Source organism: Danio rerio, chromosome 4, assembly GCF_049306965.1.
Source record: "Danio rerio strain Tuebingen ecotype United States chromosome 4, GRCz12tu, whole genome shotgun sequence".
Lineage (NCBI taxonomy): Eukaryota > Metazoa > Chordata > Actinopteri > Cypriniformes > Danionidae > Danio > Danio rerio.
Genome location: NC_133179.1, coordinates 3,133,498 through 3,159,217, shown reverse-complemented (window position 1 = coordinate 3,159,217; position 25,720 = coordinate 3,133,498). Strand labels below are relative to the sequence as shown.

Sequence of the window (25,720 nt, the reverse complement as noted above, 5' to 3'; positions counted from 1 at the left end):
CGCGTGCGTGCGTGCATGCGTGTGTGTGTCTGTGTCTGGGCATGTGCATATGTGTTTATGCGTGTGTGAGCGTGCGTGTGTGTGTACTGTATGTGCACGCATATGCATCTGTGTGTATGTGTGTGCATGCATGAATGATGGTGTGTATGTGTGTGCAGGTGTGTATGTGTTTATTTGTTTGTGTATGTGTGAGTGTATATGTGCTTTTGTAGGTCTGCATATATGTATCATTATGTGTGTGTGCATGTGTGTATGTGTGTGTGCATGTGTGTGTGTTCTGTATATGTCTATATGTGTGTGTGCGGGTGTGCATGTGCATATGTGTGTTTATGTGTGTGTGAGAGTACATGTGTGTGTAGATTTGTGTGTGCATGCATGCATGTATGTGTGTGTACTGTATGTGTGTGCATATGCTCTCTGTGCTTATGTGTGTGCATGCATTTATGATGGTGTGCGTGTATGGGTGTCCATGTGTGTGTGGGAGTGTGTGCATGTGTGTGTTTTTGTGTGTGCATGTATTTATGTGTGTGTGTGTGTGTGTGTATACTGTTTGTTTGTGCTTATGCCTCTGTGTGTGTGTGCATGCATGTATGATGGTGTGCGTGTGTATGTGTTTTTGTGGGTGTGCATATATGTGTGTGTGTGTGTGTGTGTGTGTGTACATGTGCCTATGTGTATGTGTGTGTGTGTGTGTGTGTACATGTACATTCATGTGCATATGTGTGTATAAGTATGTGAGTGGGTATATCTGTGTCTATTTGTGTGTATGCATGTGTATGTGTGTATATGCATGTCCCTATGTATGTGTATGCATGTATGAGGAGGTGTATGTGTTTGTGTGTACGCATAGACATGTCAACCTGTTTGTGCATGCACATGTGTGTGCATATACAGTACAAATCAGTCTGTGTGTGTGTTTGTGTACGCATGTGCTTATGTCTGTATGTAATGTGTGTGTATGTGTGTGTGTGGCAGACGCTGGATATGAATGAATCATTGTGAAATAAGCGTGCAGTAATGTAGCGCTGGGCTGTGTGATTTCAGCTCACCCACAGTCTCTACATTATTAAAAGCGCATTAGGGCTGTAATGGCTGAGAGATGCAGCTGAGGAAGATCATGAGCCTCACACACACTCACACACACCTGAATCAGACACCACAGTAATGCACCGCTGCTTTGATATAAGAGTTTGAGGAACATTTTGTCACATGCACAGGTTTTAGCATGCTTCTACAGTGCGGTCATATTAACTTATTCCATAGTTAAAAGTTTCAAGTGTTCATTTTTTAATAATATCTTACTGTTTTTGAATATAATATTGTTAGACTTTTGCTTTGTCTGCTGCATTGTTGTTTAAATGGTTTGATTCATGTAATTCCACACATATTTATCAAATTATTTTTATGTTTAGTAAAAATATGATATTTAAAATATAATTTAGTGCCATCAAATATATTTAACGTTTTTATATTAAATGATAAATAATAATAAATAATTTACATTATGTAGTATTCTATTCTAAATATTTATATTAAAACTAGACAAATGTTTGTAGGTATTTTTTGTTTGTTTTAGAAATATGTATTGAGTTTTGTTTAATTTTTATATTTTTTAACCTAAAATTTCAAGGTGTTTTTGTTATTTAATAATAAAAATATTACTACTACGACTACTACTAATATTAATAATATTAATAATAATAATAGTAAATGTAGTATTATTTAATAATGATGGGGATGATGTTGATTATAACAACAAAAATAATAATATTATTATTAATAATATTAATATCATTATTATTATTAATAATAATAATGCACGTATTATTATTATTATTATTATTATCATCATCATCATCATCATCATTATCATTAAATGCAAATACCAACAATTTTAATGTTTGTTTTGTTTTTTATTATTATTATCATTATTAATAATAATAATAAGAAAAAATATATTATTAATAATAATAATAAAGTTTTAATAAATAATACATTTAGTAATGATGATGATGAGGATAAAAAATAATAAATGTATTATTATTATTATTTGTGGCATTATTATTGTTATTGTCATTAAATTATTTTATGTTTAATATTGTTGTTCTTGTTGTTGTTATTATTATAACTATTATTATTATTATTAGTAGTAGTAGTAGTATTAAATACAAATGCCTAAAATTTAAAGGTATGTTTTTGTTATTTAAAAATAGTTATAATAGTAATAATGATAATAATAATATTTCATATCTAAAAACACTAATTATTTATTAGTATTTATTTGAAGTCAGTTACAGTCAATTTTATAATCTAATGTTAAAGTAGCGAAAACATTAATGTTTTAAATAAAAACAAAGCCAGAAATAAAACATAATTAGGGCAGCAAACAGATTCCCTGCTGTACTTCACTCATACACTGCACGCATGTATCAGGTCATGGCTGCGTTTCATTGATGGAGAATATTCTGTTGAGTGTGAATGTGCAGAGCGAGTGTGTGTGCTGCTGCTGCCGCTGCTGCTCATGCAATATTAAAGCTCTGCTGCATCATGTGCCTTATTATGAGGATTGCCTCATCTGTCACTTACTCCTCGGAGAACTGCGGCTCTGTCACGACTGCTTCTCCTCCATTCACCCTTTCACTCACACAAACCACAGCTCGCTTCTTAATGTGAATCAGAGAGAGCTCATTAACACGGCTCGTTAGTGACGCTGCCCCGAGACAAACCTCTCGAGCGAGAGGCGCTTTTGTATCGGGAACATAAATATTTGTGTTCATTAGAGATGCACCGATCCACTTTTTTCAACTCACACTATGAGCTTCTGGCTATTACCTGTCTATTATTAAGATATTAGCTGTTTGTTTATAACTATTCCACATCCCTAATCCTAACTAACCCCAACTACTACCTTAGTAACTATTAATAAGCAGCTAATCAGTAGTTTATTGAGCTACAGTATTATTGAGCTGTTGATATTAATTTGTATCCATTAGAGATGCACCGATCCACTCTTTTCAGTCACAACTTACACCATAAGCTTCTGGCTATTATCTACTGCCTATTATTAAGATATTAGCAGTTTATTTATAGTTATTCTTCATCCCTAATCCTAACTAACCCCAACTACTACCTGAATAGCTATTAATAAGCAGCTTAATAGTAGTTTATCGAGCTTTTATTGAGTTGTTGATATTAATTTGTGTTCAATAGAGATGCACCGATCCACTTTTTCAGTCACAATTCACATTATTAGCTGCTGGCTATTACATGCTGCCTATTAATAAGATATTAGCTGTTTATTTATAGTTATTCTACATCCCTAATCCCAACTAACCCCAACTACTACCTTAAAAACTATTAATAAGCAGCTAATTTGAGCTTTTATTGAGATGTTGCTATTAATTTGTGTTCATTAGAGATGCACCCATCCACTTTTTCAGTCACAATTCACATTATTAGCTTCTGACTATTGTCTACTGCCTATTATTAAGATATAAGCTGTTTATTTACAGTTATTCCACATCCCTAATCCTAACTAAACCCAACTACTACCTGTATAACCATTAATAAGCAGCTAATTAGTAGTTTATTGAGCTGTTGATATTTATTTGTGTCCATTAGAGATGCACCGATCCACTTTTTTCAGTCACAATTCACACCATCAGCTTCTGGCTATTACTGCCTATTAATACGATATTAGCTGTTTATTTATAGATATTCCACATCCCTAATCCTAACTAACCCCAACTACTACCTGAATAACTATTAATAAGCCGCTAACTAGTAGTTTATTGAGCTGTTGCTATTAATTTCTGTCCATTAGAGATGCACCGATCCACTTTTTTCAGTCACAACTCACACTATCAGCTCCTGGCTAATATCTATTATTAAGACACTACCTGTTTATTTATCATTATTCCACATCCCTAATCCTAACTAACCCCAACTACTACCTAAATAACTATTAATAAGCAGCTAATTAGTAGTTTATTGAGCTGTTAATAGTAATGCATTAACTATAACTGGATGTATAACTGGAATATAAATGGTGTCTTGAGAGCCGGTGAAGGAGACGGCAGAACTGAATGAATGCATGATGGCAAAGTCATGAATGACAGTCAGCGGTTTCCTAAAGCTCAGCTTGACCTTGGTCCAGAGAGACTTTATGTAACATTATGTAACGCGGCCGAGATTCCTCTGATTGACACCGAGACTGAGTTAATGACAGAACCATTTCCAGCCTGTCTAAATATCATGCTGTTATGCGAAAGACAGGAAGAGAACTTTCAAAAGTAGACTCTTGTGCTGTAAATGATAATCACATTTCATGCTGTTTGCTTCAAATGAGCAAAGAAAAGCACTTTGATTAATACATTAACTAATAACGAGCCAACCATTTGTCACAGTGTTCACTGAACATTATTAACCGTGTTGGGGAAAGTTACTTTAGAAAGTGATGCATTACAATATTGAGTTCATTCATTTATTCATTCATTCAGACCCTTTATTAATCAGGGGCCGCCACAGTGGAATGAACCACCAATGTATCCAGCATATGTTTTACACAGTGAATGCTCTTTTAGTCACATGCACTATAGCCAATTTAGCCGGAGCACCAAACACGAAGAGAACATGCAAACTCCACACAGAAATGCCTAGTGACCAGACTCAAACCAGCGACCGAATTGCTGTGAGGCGATTTTACATTTGAATGTGGCTTAAAGCAAAGTAACTGAGCCCTTATTAAAATACATCAGATATTTCATTAATTCCCTGACAAATCATGCATGCATCAGATGTGAACTTTTCCTGCCTTTTATCTTTTGCACAATGAAAATGTCTATTAAATAACAGGTTCTGTATTTGTCAAGTACTTTTTTCTGATCATCAAGTGTTTACCGCTTATTTATGGTATTTATGAGAGTGTCATCTCTGCTCTGTCGACTTTTGATGTTAAAAATTCAACTGTACAGTTTAACAAAGTGACTTTTATTCACATTTTAGTAGTTTGAGGCAAGATATTGAACTAAGTTTGTAAAATAACAGATAATGTACTGACAGCTTATTATCAGGGATTCATACTGTAATTTACAACACCAACCCAGACAATATAGCACTTCAAACTATTAACCTTCCTGTCGTGTTTGGGTCAAATCTGACCGATTTACAACTGAAAACACTCATAAATATTGTGTTTTATATCCGATTACCTTGAGACCTTATTATATCTTCCACATTATGCACTAAAACAGTGATTCTCAAACTTTTTTCATCAAGTACCACCTCAGAAAAATGTGTCTCTCCAAGTATCACCAAAATGAGTAGTACTGAAATACAATGGCGTAGTAGGCCCAGTAAAGCAGCTACAACTCTGCACAGTTAAAAAATCGTGGCAATCTACCTCAGAAATATAAACTTTATGTCATATATGGCATATTATATACATAATTTTTGGTAAATTTTGAAATGTGTGACATTGTCACATGTGTGTGGCATATTTCATTCCTCTGTGTACCACTAGAAAGAAGCCTGCGTACCACTAGTGGTACACGTACCACAGTTTGAGAACCACTGCACTAAAACATATTGAAGTTATGATCAGCTCTTTCATTGAATTTTGAGTGTTTTAATCAGCTTTGTGGTGTTCCCTGTCCCGGTGAATGGGTATCCAGACTACATTCACTCATCAGACTGTACAAATTCATACCAATCTCTGGGTCTAGCAGCACTTTTAGCTTAGGTTAGCATAAATGTTTTCATTGGATTAGACCACTAGCATCTCACTCAAAAATGGCCAGAGTATAACTAGTGCTAGTGCTGTGTCCTTAATCACCGTCTATACCCTCATTCACTAGTCCCTACATTAATACACTAGTATAGTGCAACTAAAGGACTAAATGAAAGTTTGAGCACTCAATACACAGGAAAGGATACAGTTTGTTGGTGTTTTGCTGGTTAAAAAACAATCAAATAAGTAAAAATTTCTATTTCTTTGGTCAGACGCTGTGATAGTTATTTTAGCAAGCTGTTTATTGGTAATAAAGCAAACTATTTTGATTTCTGTCATCTGTTGTTCAATTTGCATTACATTTTCAGTGCCTATTTGTATATTCACTGCAGTTATTTTATATCTAATTCTATAAATTCATGTTAAACACTACTTTAAGACAATGTTCCCAGTTAAATAAAGTTGATTAAAAATTTAGTGGTGAAAAATGTTTTTGGTGCTAATTTAAAAGCAGTAAAAACAGACCGGTCAATTTAGACCAGCAACACTAAAGTAAGGGGTGAGATGGGAACATGACTGTAGGGTTAAAATGTTTATAAAAGTAAATTTTTTAAACATCAAAAGCTTTTGGAGGAATGATCAACACCTCATAATGCAATTTTGGGGTGCATAAAAGCATAAATAAGTGGAAAAAAACAACCATGAATCACAAAATACAGAAAACTGTCCATTTACAGATGTTTTACAGTGCAGTACTGTGTCCCTCAACCTGGGAAACAAACTATTAGTTATTAACCATCCACACGCTGTAAATACTCCTGTATTTTATGCAATGCCAGGTCACAATGTGTCCCAGCGAGCTGACAGGACCGTCAAGGGGAAGCAAGTCCCCTGAGTTACAGCCTGTCCCGCCGTATACAATAATCCCAGTCAGAATGCCATTTGTTTGGCTTCCTCTCCCTTCAAACCAAAGGAAAATATTCCTCCAAGTAGCTGCATTTTATTTATAAAGGTCCACTTTCCCAGGCTGGCGTCCTCAGGCTATTTCGGCAGGGTTGAAAGGGCGTCCCGCACTCCTCCGACCTCTTCTGCTCAAACTGAGAGCGTCGCGTTTTTATGAGCGCAAACCAAGCCTGTGTTTTGGCCTCCTCCTGTCTGTTAATTAGAGTGTGTAAAGTTTACAGCCATCGAGAAGCTGTTAAGCGGTGAAGAGCAGCGAGTAAAGGCAGACTGACTGTGAAATTGAATTATGAGCGTGTGTCACTGAGCAAAACACAAAGTGTGTGAGGGAGGACAGAGAGATTTTATATGTTTGTCTTTATTCAACAATATTTAACGCAACAAAATCACTGAAAAAAAAACACTGTAAACCAGCTTTTACAAAGTCACTGTCATCTCATTCATTTTCCTTCAGCTTAGTCCCTTATTTCAAGAGTTCACACTTAGCTGATGATTGATTATAAAGCTTGTTTAGCATGCTGTCCCGGAAGAGAGCCCTAAGATCAGAAGTTCCTCAAGCCTGAGGCTCCCTCCTGTTGTAATGCGAGAGGGAGAGTTTGAGCTCAGGTAGATTTGGAGAACTCCCCTGCTGTAGTAGCTAATGATCATACAGTGATTGCTCTTAAGAGATAACTACTTACTAAGTGCATGTCTGTGGTGCTGATGTGGACTAGTCAATTAACTGAAGTTGCATGTTTTTGGAGGGTGGGAGGAAACCGGGGGGCCCAGGGGAAACCCACGTGAGCACGGGGAGAACGTGTAAACTCCGCACAGAAACGTCAGCTGGCTTGGTAATGACTGGAACCAAAGACGTTCTTGCTGTGAGGCAACAGTGCTAACCACTGGGCCACCGTGCCACCCATCTAGGAAAGGAGGAGGAGTAGGGGTGAAAGGAGGGATTCTTCAAAACGAAGATGGCTGTGGTATGAAACCCAGGGCATTTATAGTGGCTTAGGAATCGTCTGATTGGTAAATCATTAATTGGATAATGCAGGACAAGCCGCAAGCAATCATGAGCATGTGATCCTCTCGAAATTAGTTATAAATAAACTTCACTTACCAGGGGTCACCACAGAGGAATGAACCACCAACTATTCCGGCGTATGTTTAGGCAGCGGATGCCCTTGACAAGACAACAAATGTGTTTATGATGCTTTAACTTATTTTAATAAGTTAATCAGGTTTCAAAAAAATTACACAAAGTTTAACCTAATATTTTTAGTCAGTTTGATTGATTTAAGTTAAGATTACTAAAAAAGTTCACTTGATTCAACTAAAAAAATTTGAATTAATTTGATTAGAGTGCAGAAGATTTGGTGTCAGACCAAGTTGAATTGATTTTAAAGGAAAATAATCAAAAGAAGATTTTCCTTTGTACTTACTGATGAAAAAATTAGGCAAGAGATTTGTAGTTTTGCTTTGTTAGGAAAATGATGTACTGTTGTTGTTTTGTTTTGTTTTGTTTTTTTTTGCTGAGAAAAATGACATGATTGCATGAATTTTCTCAGTGAAAGATGTTTTGGTTTGTAAAGTTTGAATTATTTAATGAAGTTGCTTTAAATGTCTCCTTTTCTCTCTCAGTTGTATTTGTAGTGAGTAAGAAAGAGCATGTAGCATCATTACAGCAGATTTGACTTGCTATTTTTTCTTGAAGGAGGTAGGCAAGTTTAAAAACATTTGAATGATAAAAAATAGTTTTGAGTTGAAAATCATGTGCTGATTTTATTATTATTATTATCATTTATTTATTTTTTTGCTGAAAACATTGCATGACTTAAAATCAATTCTGAATGGAATTCATTTGACTTATGTTTTATTAACCCATCATGTAACTTCACGCACAAATGCACAGAGTTTTAACTATAGTACACAACTGAGTAGCACTGTTGCATTTCACAGTTCAATAAGAAAATAAGGGGAAAAAACCAACCACTGAACTCAGAACAACAGCTTTGAATGGGATCAAATAAAAGGTTGACAGAATGAACCAGCCAAAAACACTTTAGGAAGAGGGAAGGAAGAACTGTCTAAACGTCTTCCTCATATCTCACCTAGTTCTTCTGCTAAAGGATCCCATTGCTCATCACACACACTCATTCTGAGTCTTAGACGATATGTGATTTTTTCCATTTCCTTCACTGTCTTTAACCATTCCTCTAGAGTCAGTGGCTTTCTCCCGAGACATTTAATTGTAATGCTCTCTCTCTTTTTTTTTTTTTGCTTCAGCAAACAGTATTCTGCTTTCTTACTTTTTATTTAGTCTGTTTTAAAGTGTTAGTTCATTTTAAAATGTTAATTTGTCGTCATTTACTCACCCTTTGCTAGTTTCGAACCTGTTTAAGTTTCTTTCTTATGTTGAGCACAAAAGAAGATATTTTGAAAAATGTTGAAAACAACTTCCATGACATTTGTTTTTCCTACTATGGAAATTTCTTCCTTTACGTTCAACAGAAGAAAGAATCTCAAAGGGTTGAAAATACTTGAGGGTGAGTAAATTAAATTTTGTGTGTGGTGTGTGAACTACCCCTTTAAGTCCTAACAGAGCTACTCAAGGGTCTCTAGCACAATTAAATGCACATATATTATGAATGAAATCTAATACATTAGTCCAGAAAGGAACAAAAAATGGGACAGTCCCAAAAGATAAGCATAGTCAAGATGTGCTACTTCTTTTAAAAGCATATTTAAAGGCTTAGTGTGGAGTAAAAGCATTATAATGTAATGAATGATATGGACTCTTTGAATTAAAGTGGTGTTATAATAATATCATCTGTACTGAGGACCAACTCATTTTTGATTTGTCATTGATATGAAGTTACTACTTTCCCAGTGATGGATTGCTTCTGGAAGGGCATCCACTGCTTAAAACATATGCTGGATAAGTTGGCGATTCATTCCGCTGTGGCTACCACAGACTAATAAAGGGACTAAGCTGAAAAGAAAATGAATGAATGAATAAAGTTAATTCAGGGTGGTACAGTGGCTCAGTGGGTAGCACTGTCGCCTCACAGCAAGAAAGGTGCTGATTTGAGTCCCACGTTTTCCACTTGGCATTTCTGTGTTGGCTTGGGTTTTCTCCGGGTGCTCTGGTTTCCTCCGCAGTTCAAACACATGCGCTATAGGTCAATTGGGTAAACAAAATTGGCTGTAGAATTGCATTATGGGATGTTGATCTCTGCTCTGTCAACTTTTGATGTTGACTTTTAGTGTAATTTTAGTAGGTTTAAATAATAGAAATAATGATATCTAGAGAAATAAGTCTGCAAGATGACAGAAAATGCACTGGCAGTTTATTTCAAGGCTTTTGTAGCGTAATTTACAACACCAACCGACACAATAATTCACTTTAAACTATTAAAAATGTTCAGAAAAGTCACTTTTTCCTACTGTTTAAGGTTACTAATTATTGCAAGGAAGATCCACATCTCATAATGCAATTTAAAAGCAGAAATAAATGAGGAAAATTAAAAAATAAATAAAAATATGAATGACAAAATACTGTAAACAGCTAATTCGTGCATATTTTTTATTATTCATATTGCCATTTTTGCATTTTGACTGAGAGAGAGAGAGGAATCCCATGAGTACTAATGCTCCCTCCTTCCCTCTAGTCTCTCTCTCTCTCTCCCTCTGTCTGTGCTGTGTTTGTAGTGAGCGAGACAGAGCGTGTAGCTTCATTAGATGTTGAGTAGTGTGTGGTGAATGAACATGTGCTGCCGCGTCTCTCAGTGTGTGTGACTCCTATTATCCTGTGTGTTTGCCCACAGATGCTCCCACAGCAAGAATGGGACAACAAAAGAGGCGCCCGAGGATCTCAGGTCAGTTTATTTATATGCTGCACTTTATATGCGTGTGTGCGTGCGTGTCTATGCGTGCGTGTGTGTGTGATAACTGAACTTGAGCTGATGGATCTGAAGATGATGAAACCTGAAGAAAAGCATAGTTTCACACAGAAATCAAAGGACAGGAATATGTTTTTTTATTAATACATCTATATCTATTTGCCTTATCTTAGTGTATATATTGTTTTGTTTGCTTAACTAACTGCATTAAGGTTTATTTATTATTTATTTATTTATTATATTATTTATTTATGCATGTTACAAGTTTAGGTATGGAAAAAAATGTAAAAAGGCCACAAAAATAATTATATTTACCTGTCTTTTTTATGGTATTACTAATTTATTAACCTTAGGATGTTATTTTTATAGTAATTATCCATATTTCTTCTACAATTTTACATATAAAATTCATTTAAATTGATATTTACTTAACATTTATATATAATGAACCTTATTTTTCCCTCTTTTGACATTAATTTTTAATTCAATTGCAAATTTTACCTGTGAATTTAGCAAGATGTGTCTTTCTCATTACTTTTATGTGGTTAAAAAAGTTATCCATCATAGTAATATTAATTTAGTGGCCTTTTTAGTTCAAATAAACCCAGTAAAAGCTATATGCATTTATAACTATATATATATTTATACCTATTATGCATTTCAATAATGGAAACACAAAGCATTTAGAAGCATAAGGATAACGACAAGGTAATTTTCCGCATTACGGTAATGAAAATCAGAGGTGAATTTGTGCTTAATTGTCATGAAAATAACGTCACAGTCTGAAAACGTCTGTGCATGCAAAGCAGAATCTGTCATGTTTACGTTTTTGGGTTGAAGTTTTGGAGCCGTGAGCTTGTGTATCTCTGATTAATCAGTATTAATGGAAATGAGCGTGATGTAAATGAGCGAGTGAGTGACCTGTGTTTGACATCATCACGTCATCACGACTCCTTTGATCTCTCTAACATCAACAAGACATTCATACGCTTGTGGAATTCAGCAGAAACATGTTTTCCCACCAAAAGGATGTCACTTCCTGGAGGATGATGCCATTTCAGAGGTGCATCTGCAACTCATTTAGTTCCATGTAATAATTCTGCTATATAAAATAGCAATTATGATGAAAAAAGGTAAACGAAGTATGTAACGTTTAACATTAAAGGTTTCATTTGGTTATATTAGTTACTACATGAATAATTCAAAATAATTCTAACGATTATTAATTTCTCTAGTACTTTATGTATATCCCAAAATCAATATCTAATGAGCTAATTATAGACTGGGCCTTTATTATTATCATGTATTATTGCAAATATTTAAAAGTGCTGGAGCAGATAATAATAGTGTTAACGTAGTGCATTAACTATAGTGAGCTGTTATTGATCTGATTATATAATGAATCATATTTTATTGATAGTTCTTTACAATAGGGTTTCACAGCAGGGTCACACTACAATAAAATGAAATACTTCAATGGCAGATATTATTTAATATCAGCAAAATAGTATTTATTAATTTATTTAAACTAAACTATTACTATTTATTTAAACTAAATATGAGCTGATCTTTTATTGAATGGTCTTTACATTAATAAAGGTATTGCTTCATGAAAGTTAATGCATTAACCAAAGTGAACTATTTGGACCTTCCTGGAAATTGTTACTGATTTGGTTTTGAGGTTCATTAGTAAGGTGTCCTTCGTTAGCATTATTTAACTACATGGTGTAAACCAGCAAGCAAAGATTCTTCTGAAGCATTTATTAATCTTAGTTAATGTTCATAGCAATATATTCTGATACGCTGTAAAAATGTTTTAGTTACATCAAAATCGCTTTAAATGTTCGTTTAACGAGCTGCTTGGTGGCTCAGTGGTCGCCCCATAGCAACAAGGTTGGTGGTTCGAGTCCCAGTTGGATCAGTTTCTGAGTTTGCATGCTCTCCCTGTGTTGGTGTGGGTTTCTTCTGGGTGCTCCGCCACAGTCTAAAGACATGTGCTGCAGGTGAATTGTGTAAATAAAATTGGCCGTAGAGTATGAGTGTGTGCGTGAATGCGAGAGTTTTGGATGTTTCCCAATACTGGGATGCGGCTGGGAGGGCATCCACTGCGTAAAACATATGCTGGAGTAGTTGTCGGTTCATTCCGCTGTGGCAACCCCTGATTATCAGGGACAAAGCTGAAGGAAAATGAATGAATGATTGTTATTTCAACTTGCATTACATTGAACTGGCTTCAAACGTCAAGTTGAATCCTGGGTCAGACTTCAAAACGTGGATAACTACAGAGAGTACACGAGCATGAGCATGACCTAACAATGAAAATCTTTTAAGAAATACTGAAATATTTATTAAAGTCTAATCTAATGTATTGCAGTCTGTATTCTGTCCCTTATTGCAAAGTGTTACTATTTTAATGATGTTTCAAATTATGACTAATACATAGCAAAACATCTAGAAACCTTAAAAAACAATATGAATGAAAAGTCATGACAACATGTTTTTAAGTTCCTTTAACTTATTTTAACAACTCAAACAGGCATTATGGTGGTGCAGTCGGTAGCACGATCACCTCACAGCAAGAAGGTCATTGGTTCGAGTCCCGGTTGGGCCAGTTGGCATTTCTGTGTGGAGTTTGCTTGTTCTCCCCGTGTTGGTGTGGGTTTCCCCCGGGTGCTCCTGTTTTCAGTCCAAACACATGCACTAGAGGTCAGTTGGGTATGCTAAACTGTCCATAGTATATGTGTGTGAATGAGTGTTTATAGATGTTTCCCAGTGCTGAGTTGTGGCTGGAGGGGCATCAGCTGCATAAAACATATGCTGGAATAGTTGGCAGTTCATACCGCTGTGGCAACCCCAGTTTAATAAAGTTTACAGTGCGTATGCTGTCCTTATTACAGAGTTAGTATTTAGTTGATATATCACATTTTTACATATACATTATTTTTAAAATTAGGGACTTGGTACATAAATAATGTGATCATGACAAAAGGTTTTTATGCTGCTTTAACTTATTTTGGTCAGTCAAACAGGTTTCAACATGACTTTTTTAAGTTATACAAATTTTACAAATATACAAACTTGATGGTTAAAGTCAATTCAATGTAAGTTGACATTTGATGCAACTTTAACAATTAAAGGCAGCAACAAATGTTTTACAGTGTGTACTTGAAGGCAAAATGACTAGCCCTCCGGGGAAATTTGAATTCTTTTTCAATTATTTCCCAAGTGATGTTTAACCAAGCAAGGAAAATTGAATATTCATCCATTCATTTTCCTTCGACTTAGTCTCTATTTCATAGGTCGCCACAGCGGAATGAACCGCCAACCATTCCAGCATAGGTTTTGAGCAGCGGATTTCCTTCAAGCTGCAACGCAGTGTTGGGAAACACCCATACACACTCATTCACCCTCATACACTACAGACAGTTTAGTTTATTCAATTCACCTTTAGCGCATACTGTATGTTTAAATTGTGTGGGAAACCGGAGCACCCAGAGGAAACCCACACCAACACAGCGAGAACATGCAAACTCCACACAGAAACGCCAGCTGGCCCAGCTAGGACTCAAACAAGTGACCTTCTTGCTTTGAGGCGACAGTGCAAAGCACTGAGCCACTGCTATATTATTTCCTAATATATTTTTTCTTCTGGAGAAAGTCTTATTTGTTTAAGTTTGGCTCTAATAAAAGCACTTTATCAATGTTTTTATTTAAAGTCTATTTTAATAACCCCTTAGTAAAGGATTATCTTTGATTAACTACTGAGCAAGCCACTGTTGTCCAATGTTGTGTCCAATTAACCTACTTTAACTTGCCTAAAGAATCTATTTACACCCTTAAATGTCACTTTAAGCTGAATATTGTATCTCACAATGTAACTAGTAAAATAATATGTGCAGCCATCATGGCAAAAAAAGACAAAAGAAATGCATTACTAGAAATTAGTTATTAAAAATATTATATGTTGAAAAAATCTCTATTAAACCGCACTTGTGAAGTATTATTTTGAATAATTTATATTTCATCTAATAATTCTGACTTTAACTATGCATATGATCCAAAATGATTATTTAGGATGATTAACATCACATTTGTTACCTTCAGCTACTCCCAGCATGCATGTATATGTGTGTATATGTATATAAAATGCTGTTTGTACATTATAAAAACAATGGAATCCTGTGGGATGTCACTAAAAACAGACCTGAGTGTGTATGTACTGTACTGTATGTCTGTATGTGTGCGTGTATCTGGATGCGTGAATCTGTTTGCACGTTTTCTCCAGTCATCTTCATGGCTGTTTGAGATCAGGGAGTTTTGGTGACGTCTGTAATGACGTGTTTGAGCTCTCGCTCTTCCCTTGCCACTTCATTCATTCCCAGCAGTCCAAACTTCACCTATTTCTGCCTGTGCCTGCGACAGAAAGGAAGCTCTCTCTCGATTTCTGTCCATCGGGACTCAGGCGTCGTGGCCTTGCGGAGCAATGTGTTTCCATCCGGGGCCACGCATGTGTGTGTGTTTTAACAAATGAGAAGCAAGTTAAATAGAGCCATAGAGAGTATGTGGACATTTTTGGGTATTTCTGTGCAGAAAATTGTCAAACATTGACTAATTACCCTAGTAAAGCCTTTAAATGTCACTTTAAGCTGTGTAGAAGTGTCTTAAAGAATATCTAGTCTAATATTATGTGCTGTCATCATGACAAAGATGAAATAAATCAGTTATTATTAGAAATGAGTTATTAAAACTGTTATGTTTAGAAATGTGTTGAAAAAATCTCTTCGTTAGACAGAAATTGGGGGAAAGAATATATAGTGTAAAAATGTAACAGGAGGGCTGATAATTCTGACTGCAACTGTATTAAATCATTGCAGATTTGATTTTAGAGTATGTGCTGAAATCCATGCCAAAGATCATACTAAGATCATTATTTCTGTTCAGTGACAAGACTTTTGACTCTGTCCTAATTCAATAATTAAAATCAAGGCATGATCATATTTTATTTTGGTCAAATCAGCGAAATTTAAAGGTCTTTGCCTTTCAAATAAGCCACCTCTGATACCAAATGATCAACTAGAAGTCCAGTTATTATTTGTTGTTCATAAAATTTAGATTGGCGACTAGACTTTTGTCAGGTGGTGCATAAGAAATAATATATAGTGAAAAAATAAGTCAGTAAAATAACTGAAAAAGTACTTGGTTAAGTGTTTTTACAATAATTTACAACACCAACAGAGACAATTTAACACTTCAAACTTTTACAAATGTGAATGATAATATTTTTTTCAAACTTTTTAACATCAAAAGTTGTTGGAGGAATGATCAAAGTCCCATGATGCACATTAAAATCATAAATAAATGTTTTAAAAATCACAAAATGCAGATCATTTTTACAGTCTAGGCTCCACCTCCAGATAATTAGCCCTGCATCAATCATGTAGACTCCACCCACTAATATTATGTCGCCCAATCACTGATGGTGTGTCCAAAATCACATGCTTATAGTTAATGAAAAGCAGTATGTGAGAAGAGGATCATTTAGAAAGACAGCGGGCCAAAAATACCCTGACAGGACTCTGAAGTGCTCATCCAGTGGACACAGTGGCCAAGCGGGAGAGTTTATGAATGGAAGTGAAGCGACACAGCTGACATGTGTAGGTCATGTGGTAATGACCTATGTTATAAGTCAACCGCAAGGAACATGTCATGACCTCTGTTAAGGCCTCTATTATGCACTGTCAGCATACAAAGGTTCACAGTGAAATCTGCCCATAATGCACTGCACTTTGGAGCTGATAGCAGGAACAATGCACAGGAGGAAAAGGCTATTGTGGTATAGTGTGCGGTTTGCATGTGTGTGTGTGTATACTGGTTTACAAGGACAGATATTTGTATAATGACAAAGGTATGACCTAGTACACTACTAAGTGTTTTTTGAGGATATCCCTTGTGTTCTTGCAATTCAAAATGCTTAAAAATCATACTTAATAGGGTCATTTGACATTTAAATTTTGCTTCTTGTTGTTGGTTTAGGGGTAGGAGTGAGTTAAGGCCATATTATAAATAGTTTTAACTGTATAAAATGCATTATGCGTATGGAGAGTCCTCATAAACCACAAGTGCCAATGTGTGTGTGTGTGTGTGTGTGTGTGTGTGTGTGTGTGTGTGTGTGTGTGTGTGTGTGTGTGTGTGTGTGTGTGTGTGTGTGTGTGTGTGTGTGCATATTCTGTACATGACTCAGATTGATCAAGGTTGCATAACCATGTGTGTCTGCATGAGTGGCTTATGAACTGTGCATGGTGTGTGTGTGTGTGTGTGTGTGTGTGTGTGTGTGTGTGTGTGTGTGTGTGTGTGTGTGTGTGTGTGTGTGTGTGTGTGTGTGTGTGTGTGTGTGTGTGTGTGTGTGTGTGTGTGTGTGTGTGTGTGTGTGTGTGTGTGTGTGTGTGTCTTTAAGCTGTCTTATCAGAGGATATCCTGAGGATCGATGCTGCTCTCTCTGCTTCACGGTCATTTTCAGATGTGTGTGTGTGTGTGTGTGAGTGTGTATGTTTGTAATGATGCAGTTAAAAAAGAAACCTTCACAGAAGTTCTAATGGTTTCCACTACACATACCCTTGAAATCATTCAAGTACCCTGATTATTCACAATAATATTTAGCATATTTTTTATATCTTCATATTTTCCACATTTCTGCCTAATGATTTTCTGCCTACTGATTTGTTCTGGTTGTTGATTGTTCTATATTTACATTTGCATTGAACATGTATCACAATATGCCATAACGCTCAATTTCACATACACATTTATACATTTATTTAGGATTATTTGCTCTTCTGGTTAATTTTCATTAGCTATGTATTTATCCTCTGCACAATGACAGTAATGCTAAACATAATGTAATCATTAACCATCAATTCTCAGCAATCAAAGCCAGTACATTTCAGTGGTTTGTAATGGGGACTTATTCTGTTAGGATTTATTGCTTTTAGCGTGCCACCAATAGAAATACTAATGGACCCTTTCACATTTCAGTTTCACTACAGCAGAAGTCGTCATAGTTGGGTAAACTTAGAGTGCAGCGAATCGGAGAGTAAAACAAATATTTTTTTACACTCCTTTTTGCTGAAATAATAATAGAAACGGTCCACGATGGTGTTATCAAGACTTTTAAATAAAGGAATAAAATAGTGTGAGATTGATAGCCGCAGATAGAAGAGAGAATTATGTCAAATTTACTGTCCTGCACCCATACACACTACATTACAAACACCTCGCATAAGCAGTAATTCGTTTTAATGTAAAAATGATATAATACATGTATAAATACATCTAAATGTTCATACTTTTAAAAAGATCAAGGTATTATGAACATTCAAGGATTTAAGATGCTAATGAGCATTAAACACGTCATAGCAGTTTTGTGAAGAGGGTCCATAGAGACATTACAATTCAGTTCAATTCAATGATTACTTTATTTGCATGACAATGTTACAAATGTATTGGCAAAGCATTTATGATGGTTTACATTAAAAAAACAACACACATATATATTTAAAAAAAGTAAACGAAGTAAATAGTAGTATAGTATTAAAATATATAGTATAATAATAATAATAATTATTGTAAAAATAATAATAATAATAATAATAGTAAAAATTATATTAAAGTAATTATAGTAAAGTATATTAAAAAACATAGTTAACACAGTAAATAGTAGTATACTATAAAAATGTATTGTAGAATAATAATAATAATAATAATAATAAAGCATATATTTATTAAAAAACAACAACAAACATGGTAAACACAGTAAATAGTAGTACAGTATTAAAATATATAGTATAATAATTATAATATTTTTTGTAAAAAGAACATAAATATAATAAAAACATGGTTAACACAGTAATTAGTAGTTTACTATTACAATATATAGTATAATAATAATAATAGTAAAAAATAATTAAATAAAAATACAAATAAAAAACACCTCTGAATAAACTGTACATTTATCAATCAACATTTAAGAATAAACAGTAATAATAAGTAAGAATAATCCGAATATTCACAGTGATTCATTTATAATAATCTAGATGTTTGTGTACAAATCATTACAGTTTCCTTTAGAACCATTACTAATTCCATTATTACCATGGGAAGCATTCTAAGTTCTGTGATTGTTTCAATAGTTCTTTTCAGCAGTGTGATTAGTCCTTCAGTACAATGCTTGTGCTTTTGTCTGTTGTCCTGCTATCGATCAGTGGAAAGCCGCCTGATAAAGGTGTGCGGTGGAGCAAGCGCAGCTGCCGTTTGAGGCGCTGAAGCTCACGAGACCCTACTCTTCCTCCTTTTTTTCCCCAGGATGCACTGGGCTCCCGAGCGGCTGCTCTGTTGCTGTTTGTGCTCTTCTGCTTTCACTCATTAGTTGCTCACACATTACTGTACGTCACTGCCGAGACACACTGTACTCATGCAGGAACATGTGCATCGCATGATTCGCATGACTGGTATGGTGAGAAACTGTATTGTATTTAATTATTATATAGTGCAGTTAAGTCAGAAAATAGACATTATTATATTATATTATATTATATTATATTATATTATATTATATTATATTATATTATATTATATTATATTATATTATATTATATTATATTATATTATAGTATTTAATATTTGATTATAGTATTTAATATTTTATATTATATTATATTATATTATGTTATATTATATTATATTATATTATAATATTTAATATTTTTATATTATATTATATTATATTGTATTATATTATATTATGTTATATTATATTATATTATATTATATTATGTTATATTATATTATATTATATTATATTATATTATATTATAGTATTTAATATTATTTTAGGTTATATTATATTAAATTATATTATATTATATTGTATTATTTTATATTATGTTATGTTATATTATATTTTATTATAGTATTTAATATTTTTATTATAGTATTTAATATTTTTATTATATTATATTATATTATATTATATTATATTATATTATAGTATTTAATATTATATTATATTATATTATATTTTATTATAGTATTTAATATTATTTTAGGTTATATTATATTATATTATATTGTAATATTTTATATTATGTTATATTATATTATATTTTCTAATAGTATTTAATATTATATTATATTATATTATATTATATTATATTATATTATATTATATTATATTATATTATATTATATTATATTATATTATATTATATTATATACAAATACAGTCTTCCAAGCTCATGGGTGTCATACTCAATATTCATTCTTTCTCCACTGCAGCAGGACTTTATATTCTATACTGGACACTATTTTTGTTAAGTGACAAGACTTTTGTCTAAGCAAAGTCAGACCTTACCATCCTAATTAAATAATTAAAGCTCAAGGCATGATCATATTTTATTTTGGTCAAATAAGCGTAATCTAGAGGCCTTTGCCTTTCATATAAGCCACTTAATGATCAACTAGAAGTTATTATTTGTTGTTTCTAAAACTCGCATTGACTAAATGACATTGGTCAGGGAGTGTATGTTATATATCTCAGTGGAAATGACATTTTTTAACCTGTTAAATAAAGAAAACCCAAAGTGCACAGAGGTCAGTGGAGGTGTGTAGAGGTGAAAGTGTTAAAGCCGTGCAACATAAACTAATTATATCCGCCACTTCAGTGTTAGAGTGAAGTAAAAAGCCTCTGAAAGAGCTGCCATTACCATTCTTGTGTTGTGTGGACTTCGACCTGCAGCTTCATTCACTATTTAGTCCTGCTGTAATTTTTATGATGCCGTTGTGACACGTTGGCTGTTAAAACCGCCGTTATGAGCCGTAGAGCAGCGGAGATACACAATCACAGCTGCCACGGTTTGCCACGCTTGTTTTGAGGCGCTTCTCTTGCTTCAGTGCTCATTTTCATGCTGAAATATGAAAATAAAGCATCATCTGAGAGTGTAATATCAGCACTGTGTGCTGGATTAGAGATCTGACTACGTTTATTGATGTTTATGCACACTAGTGTTCAACAGTTTGGGGTCAGAAGAGCAGGAAATTATTATGATTTCTAAAGGATCAAGTGATGCTGAATGCTGAAAATTCATATTTGAATCACGAGTAAATTATATTTTATGATTAATGATATATCATTGCATATACTTTGTATTTATACAACATATTTCAATAGAACAGTTATTTAAAATTGTGATAACAAGTCACAATTTTCGATGTATGTTTTAAATCAAATGAATACACAATAAATCAATGTATTTCATTGATTCAATGCAAATGAATGCAGCCTCTCTTAGTTTTAGAAACATTGAGAATATAAAAAAATCTGTAATAATAAGTAGAAAAGTATAAAAATATATAATAGAAAATAAAATGAATAGAAAAGAATTATCAACACTATTTAATTATAATTATAATTAACACTATTTTTGTTATGTATATTAAATAATCTTAAATTAAAAGAGTACATTTAAAAACTATGATGTATAAATCCTTCAGTTTCATTTGATTGCTAATGTATGCAAAAATGTTTTCCACTAGTTTAATTTCTTATTCAACTTTTAGCAATTTTTTTAATTGTTACAATGAATATTATTTCAATATATCACTGTGTGTAATTAATAATGACATTACTTGTAACTGTTATAAGCAATATTTTGGCCCTTGGCTTTTGTTTGTTGTTTTCATGTGGTTGAACAATAATATATGAACATAAATTTTCACTCAGTTGTGCACATGCTTTTATGCATATGTTCAAGATTGATGTGCTTCTTTGCATTTCCATTAAGCAGTTTTTATGAGATATTCCAAAATGCACATCAAAATAGGTAGATGAAAATACAGCTAATGAAAAACTCCTGTTCAGATTATTATTTGACCAGTGTTATGGCCATTTTTATACAATAAGACTTTTCAATCTTATTTATGGTTTCCTCCGGGTGCTCCGCGTGCAAATTTAACCAAGTCCAAAGACATGTGGTATATGTGAACTGGGTGAGCTAAATTGTCAGTAGTGCATGTGTGTGAATGAGTGTGTACGGCTATTTCCTAGTCATGGGTTGCAGATGAAAGGGCATCCGCTGGGTAAAACATATGCTGGATAAGTTGGCGGTTCATTACGCTTTTGCAACCTCAGATTAATAGAGGGACTAAGGCAAAAAGAAAATGAATGAATGAATGAAAATCATTTATTTACATTTGGCCCCAACAATTTTTGCGACTGTATGAACTTGTTGATGTATGGACCCTTTTCACAAGGTGTTTTTAACGATCATCAGCATCTTAAATCCTTGAAAAATGTAGATTTTTTTATTATATTCATTTAAAAAGCTTAGTATTGTATCATCTTTGCATCCAAAAAACTAACGATTGCTTTTGCAAGGTGTTTCTTATGCAGTGTATGGGAGCAGCACAATAAGTTTAACATTGTTTTCTTTTCTGGCTGCCGTCATCAGTCTCACGCTGTTTGTTTTAGCTTTTTCTGAAAGTTTTGATAGCACCATCGTTGACTTTTTCTTTTATCATTTGAGCAAGTATTAATGCAAAAAAAGATTTGTAGTACTCTCCCATTCACTGCGCTCTAAGTTTACCCAAATATGATGACTTCCACTGCTGAGAAAGGATCTAGATATTGATTATTGGACTATATAATTTAATCCAATACTTCAATTTTCTTCAATAAAAATATCATCTCATATTACGGACATTACAGTATTTCCGGTGTATTGGAATGAACAATGTTTGTTCTGGAGCCTCACAAACACATGCAGCGTCTTCAGCTCATTCACATTCACATCCCATCAGGCGCTGTGTTTGAATGCATACGCACAGAAAGAAAAACATGAGTCAGCATCTGCTGTAGAAAGAGGATCAATGAGACGCTATTAGAGGACTTTTCCCTCTGGCGGTTCACAACGGCCCTGATCAGCCCGACCCAATCAATACTGTTTCCAGCAGCAACACTCGCTCTGTTCCCTAGAAGTGTTGTTGAAATCACCTCTGCACAAACACACACACACACACACACACAATCACAGTAATCCAGCACATTAGCCGTAAAAGAGAGAGTCCATTTCAGCGGCTAATGGCCAGCTCCTGCTCTCACCGGATGTTGTAAAGGTTGCGCTGGAGAGCCAGCTAATGTGTGCTTTTGAAGGCCTGAACACCTTCTCTTGTTTTAAAGCACACAAACACACACATGTGCTGAAGGTTAAGAGAGTTTACGGGATGTTGTTTGCATTGAGCTTCTTGCTGGAGAAACTAGAGGAGACGTTGTCTTTTAAAGGGGTCATGAACTGGAAAAGGAAAAATTGGTTGATCTTTCGGCTTATTAAAGGTCATAGTATTATAGAAACATTCAGTAATTCTCAGAAGTTCATCGATCCTTTAAAAGCTGCTTATATTGAAAACCAATCCGACAAAATGGAGAATCTGGAATGCTCTACTGTGTGATGTAATTGTGTGTATAAGCTCCACCTCCACTTTTAATATTCAAAATTTTTCGCCAATCCGAACAAGGGGGCGTTTACATCTGAGTTTACGATTTGCCACGCCCACTCAAACTGTGTGTTCCAATGATAATAATAATAATGATAATAATAATAATAATAATAATTAATAGACACATTGAGAGTACAGAAAAACAAATCAAATGCACTTAAATATACATTTGCTAACAGCCATAACCCGTTAAACATTTCAAATTCATTAATAACCCCTTTCAGATAGATCGTTAATCTCCATTTAAACTATCTTTCCAAGCCAGCTTTACTTCAAAATAAATGTCTTACATTACTTTTACTATATGTCTGGCCTTTAAAAGACACAAAAGAGTGTGTTTAACAAGCTGTTGGCTGACTCACGACACTCCTCGCTGCTTTCCGTCTGGAGGAGAAACAGAAAGAGGAAAAAATGCACTGAAAGGAAGGAGCTGAAAGACTCCTACGCGAGGAGGGATGTCGTCTCAGTCCACTTAACCTCAGTTTCTCTGCTTTCTATATTTAATCGGCCTTTTACACTTCCCAGCAGAACCGCATGTGCGCTCGGTGGAAGACCTGAGGAAAACACACAGCAGACAAAGACTTTCTGGAGACTTTCACAAAGGTTTCTGGCTCCGGATGCATCTCAAACCTGTCAGAAACAGCTATGGGTTACATTTCAACCCTAAATAGACGTTTATAAGGCAGACATAATGGACTAAAGTGATGCATACTTTTATTTATTCAATTATTTGCTTTGTAAACATTCATGCATATTTTACAACTATAACAAATCTAAATATAGATTTACTTTTAATGAAAATTCCTTAAAACAAAAGGAGAAAACAACTTTGGCCGCCTGTTTAAACTACTTATAGTAAATTGAGCTAATTTGTAAGGTTTTTTGGCGACAACATATTTGTTTTTTGTTCAATCCACTTAAATTTGTAAAAATGATTAAGTTAACTTAATTGGTTTATGTCAGGACATGTAAATATAGAGTAAGTTATCAGACCTATATGCATATATAAAAGTTAGGGTGCTTTCAGACCAAGACTTTTGTTTCTGAACCTGGCGCTTTTCTGTAGTTAGTGCCGTTCGTTTGGCATATGTGAATCCAGTAATCGGGCTCGGATCCATGCCAAATCAATCGGTCCGAGTTCGCCTAAAGGAGGTGGTCTTGGCTTGATTGAAGCAAACTCTGGAGCGGATCAATTGTAGTGAGACAGCAGTACAATCCGAACCAGGCTATATCACAGAGTATTATGGATATGTAATAGGCATATATGACTATGTGAAGAGAGAATAATGAGTAGGGCAGGATGTCATTCCTAAATGTGTGTTTCATGCCAAATACGAAAGTGAAAGCATGTTAACTATTAGCTTTTTAATCGTTAGAAAAACTGACTGACCTGCAGTCCTGGTTTATTTGTATAATGTAAAGCCTATAATGCATAAGCAAACTGCTATGTATAAGAAAGTCTTGCCTCTGAGTTATATTTTGGTGACGATGTCTGAGAGTGTCACCATTCAAAATTAAAGCGCAACTATTCACTTATAATGTCTTATTGCTCATCGTCATAAACTAAAAAAGGATGCATGACAACTGAGCGGGACTCTCAAAATAAAGCATGAAACTCTGAACAATGTAAGGAGAGTTTACTCGCACATGACTTGTTTTAGCTATTTTGGTCTGTTTAGAAACTTTGCCGTGTGAAAGCGAACCGCACCAAGAAGAAAAATAAACAGTAACAATTTTAATCCCTGTTTCAGAACAAGAGAATCGATCCACTGGAGTGAAAGCACCCTAAGAATTTATATAAAATCATTAGTTTATGAATGAACTCTTAAAACAAATATTGTTATTATTTTACTGCTGCACATTTTATATGACTGTAAAGTCTCTTGAGATCCTACTATGACATTATATAAAAATAAAGTTTATTATCATTATTATTCTGCATAAATTATATAAAATCATACAGTGCTCTTCATATAGCTATTCGCTCATTTTAAAAATTGCGACGTATGGAATATTGTTTACGGGTCCAAGCTGTTGCACGGTTGACGTTTATGAGCGCTAGGCAAGTTTATTTATATAGCACATTTCATACACAATGGCAATTCAAAGTTCATTCATTCATTCCTTGTCCCTTTATTAATCTGTGGTCGCCACAGCGGAATGAACTGACAACTTATCCAGCATATGTTTTACACAGCGTATGCGCTTCCAGCTGCAACTCATCACTGGGAAGCAGCCATACAGACACATACACTACAGACAAATTTAACCAGTTCATGCCAACACGAGGAGAACATGCAAACTCCACACAGAAATGCCACCTGACCCAGCGGAGGCTTAAACCAGCGACCTTCTTGCTGTGTGTCGTGCTACCCACTGTGCAGCCGGTAATTCAAAGTGCTTTACATAAACAAGAATAAAAGAAACAAGAAAATAAAAGTAATAAAAAAAAGATATAAAATATATAAAAATGTGAGGTTTTAAAGGAATGAGCCATAGATATTCCACTGTTTGTAATCCAGTGTTCATTTGTGCTTCATCTAAAACTCCATATTTATAATCCTCTGACATTATCTTCAGCAGGTAAAAACTCTAACTGCAGACG

The 25,720-nt window shown here is 34.4% G+C and overlaps 1 protein-coding gene across 12 annotated transcripts in view; it reads left to right on the top strand.

Moving 5' to 3' along the window:
- Positions 1-25,720, top strand: part of pde3a (phosphodiesterase 3A, cGMP-inhibited) — a 121,545-nt gene that overhangs the window by 50,372 nt on the left and 45,453 nt on the right. For all 12 annotated transcript variants that reach the window (XR_012401709.1, XR_012401708.1, XR_012401707.1 and 9 more), the window contains exon 2: positions 10,495-10,545. Coding sequence is in view for 7 of the 12 variants with exons in the window: in XM_073946872.1 (XP_073802973.1) it covers positions 10,495-10,545 (51 nt within the window). In the remaining 5 variants the exon portion in view is untranslated. The remainder of the gene's footprint in view (positions 1-10,494; positions 10,546-25,720) is intronic.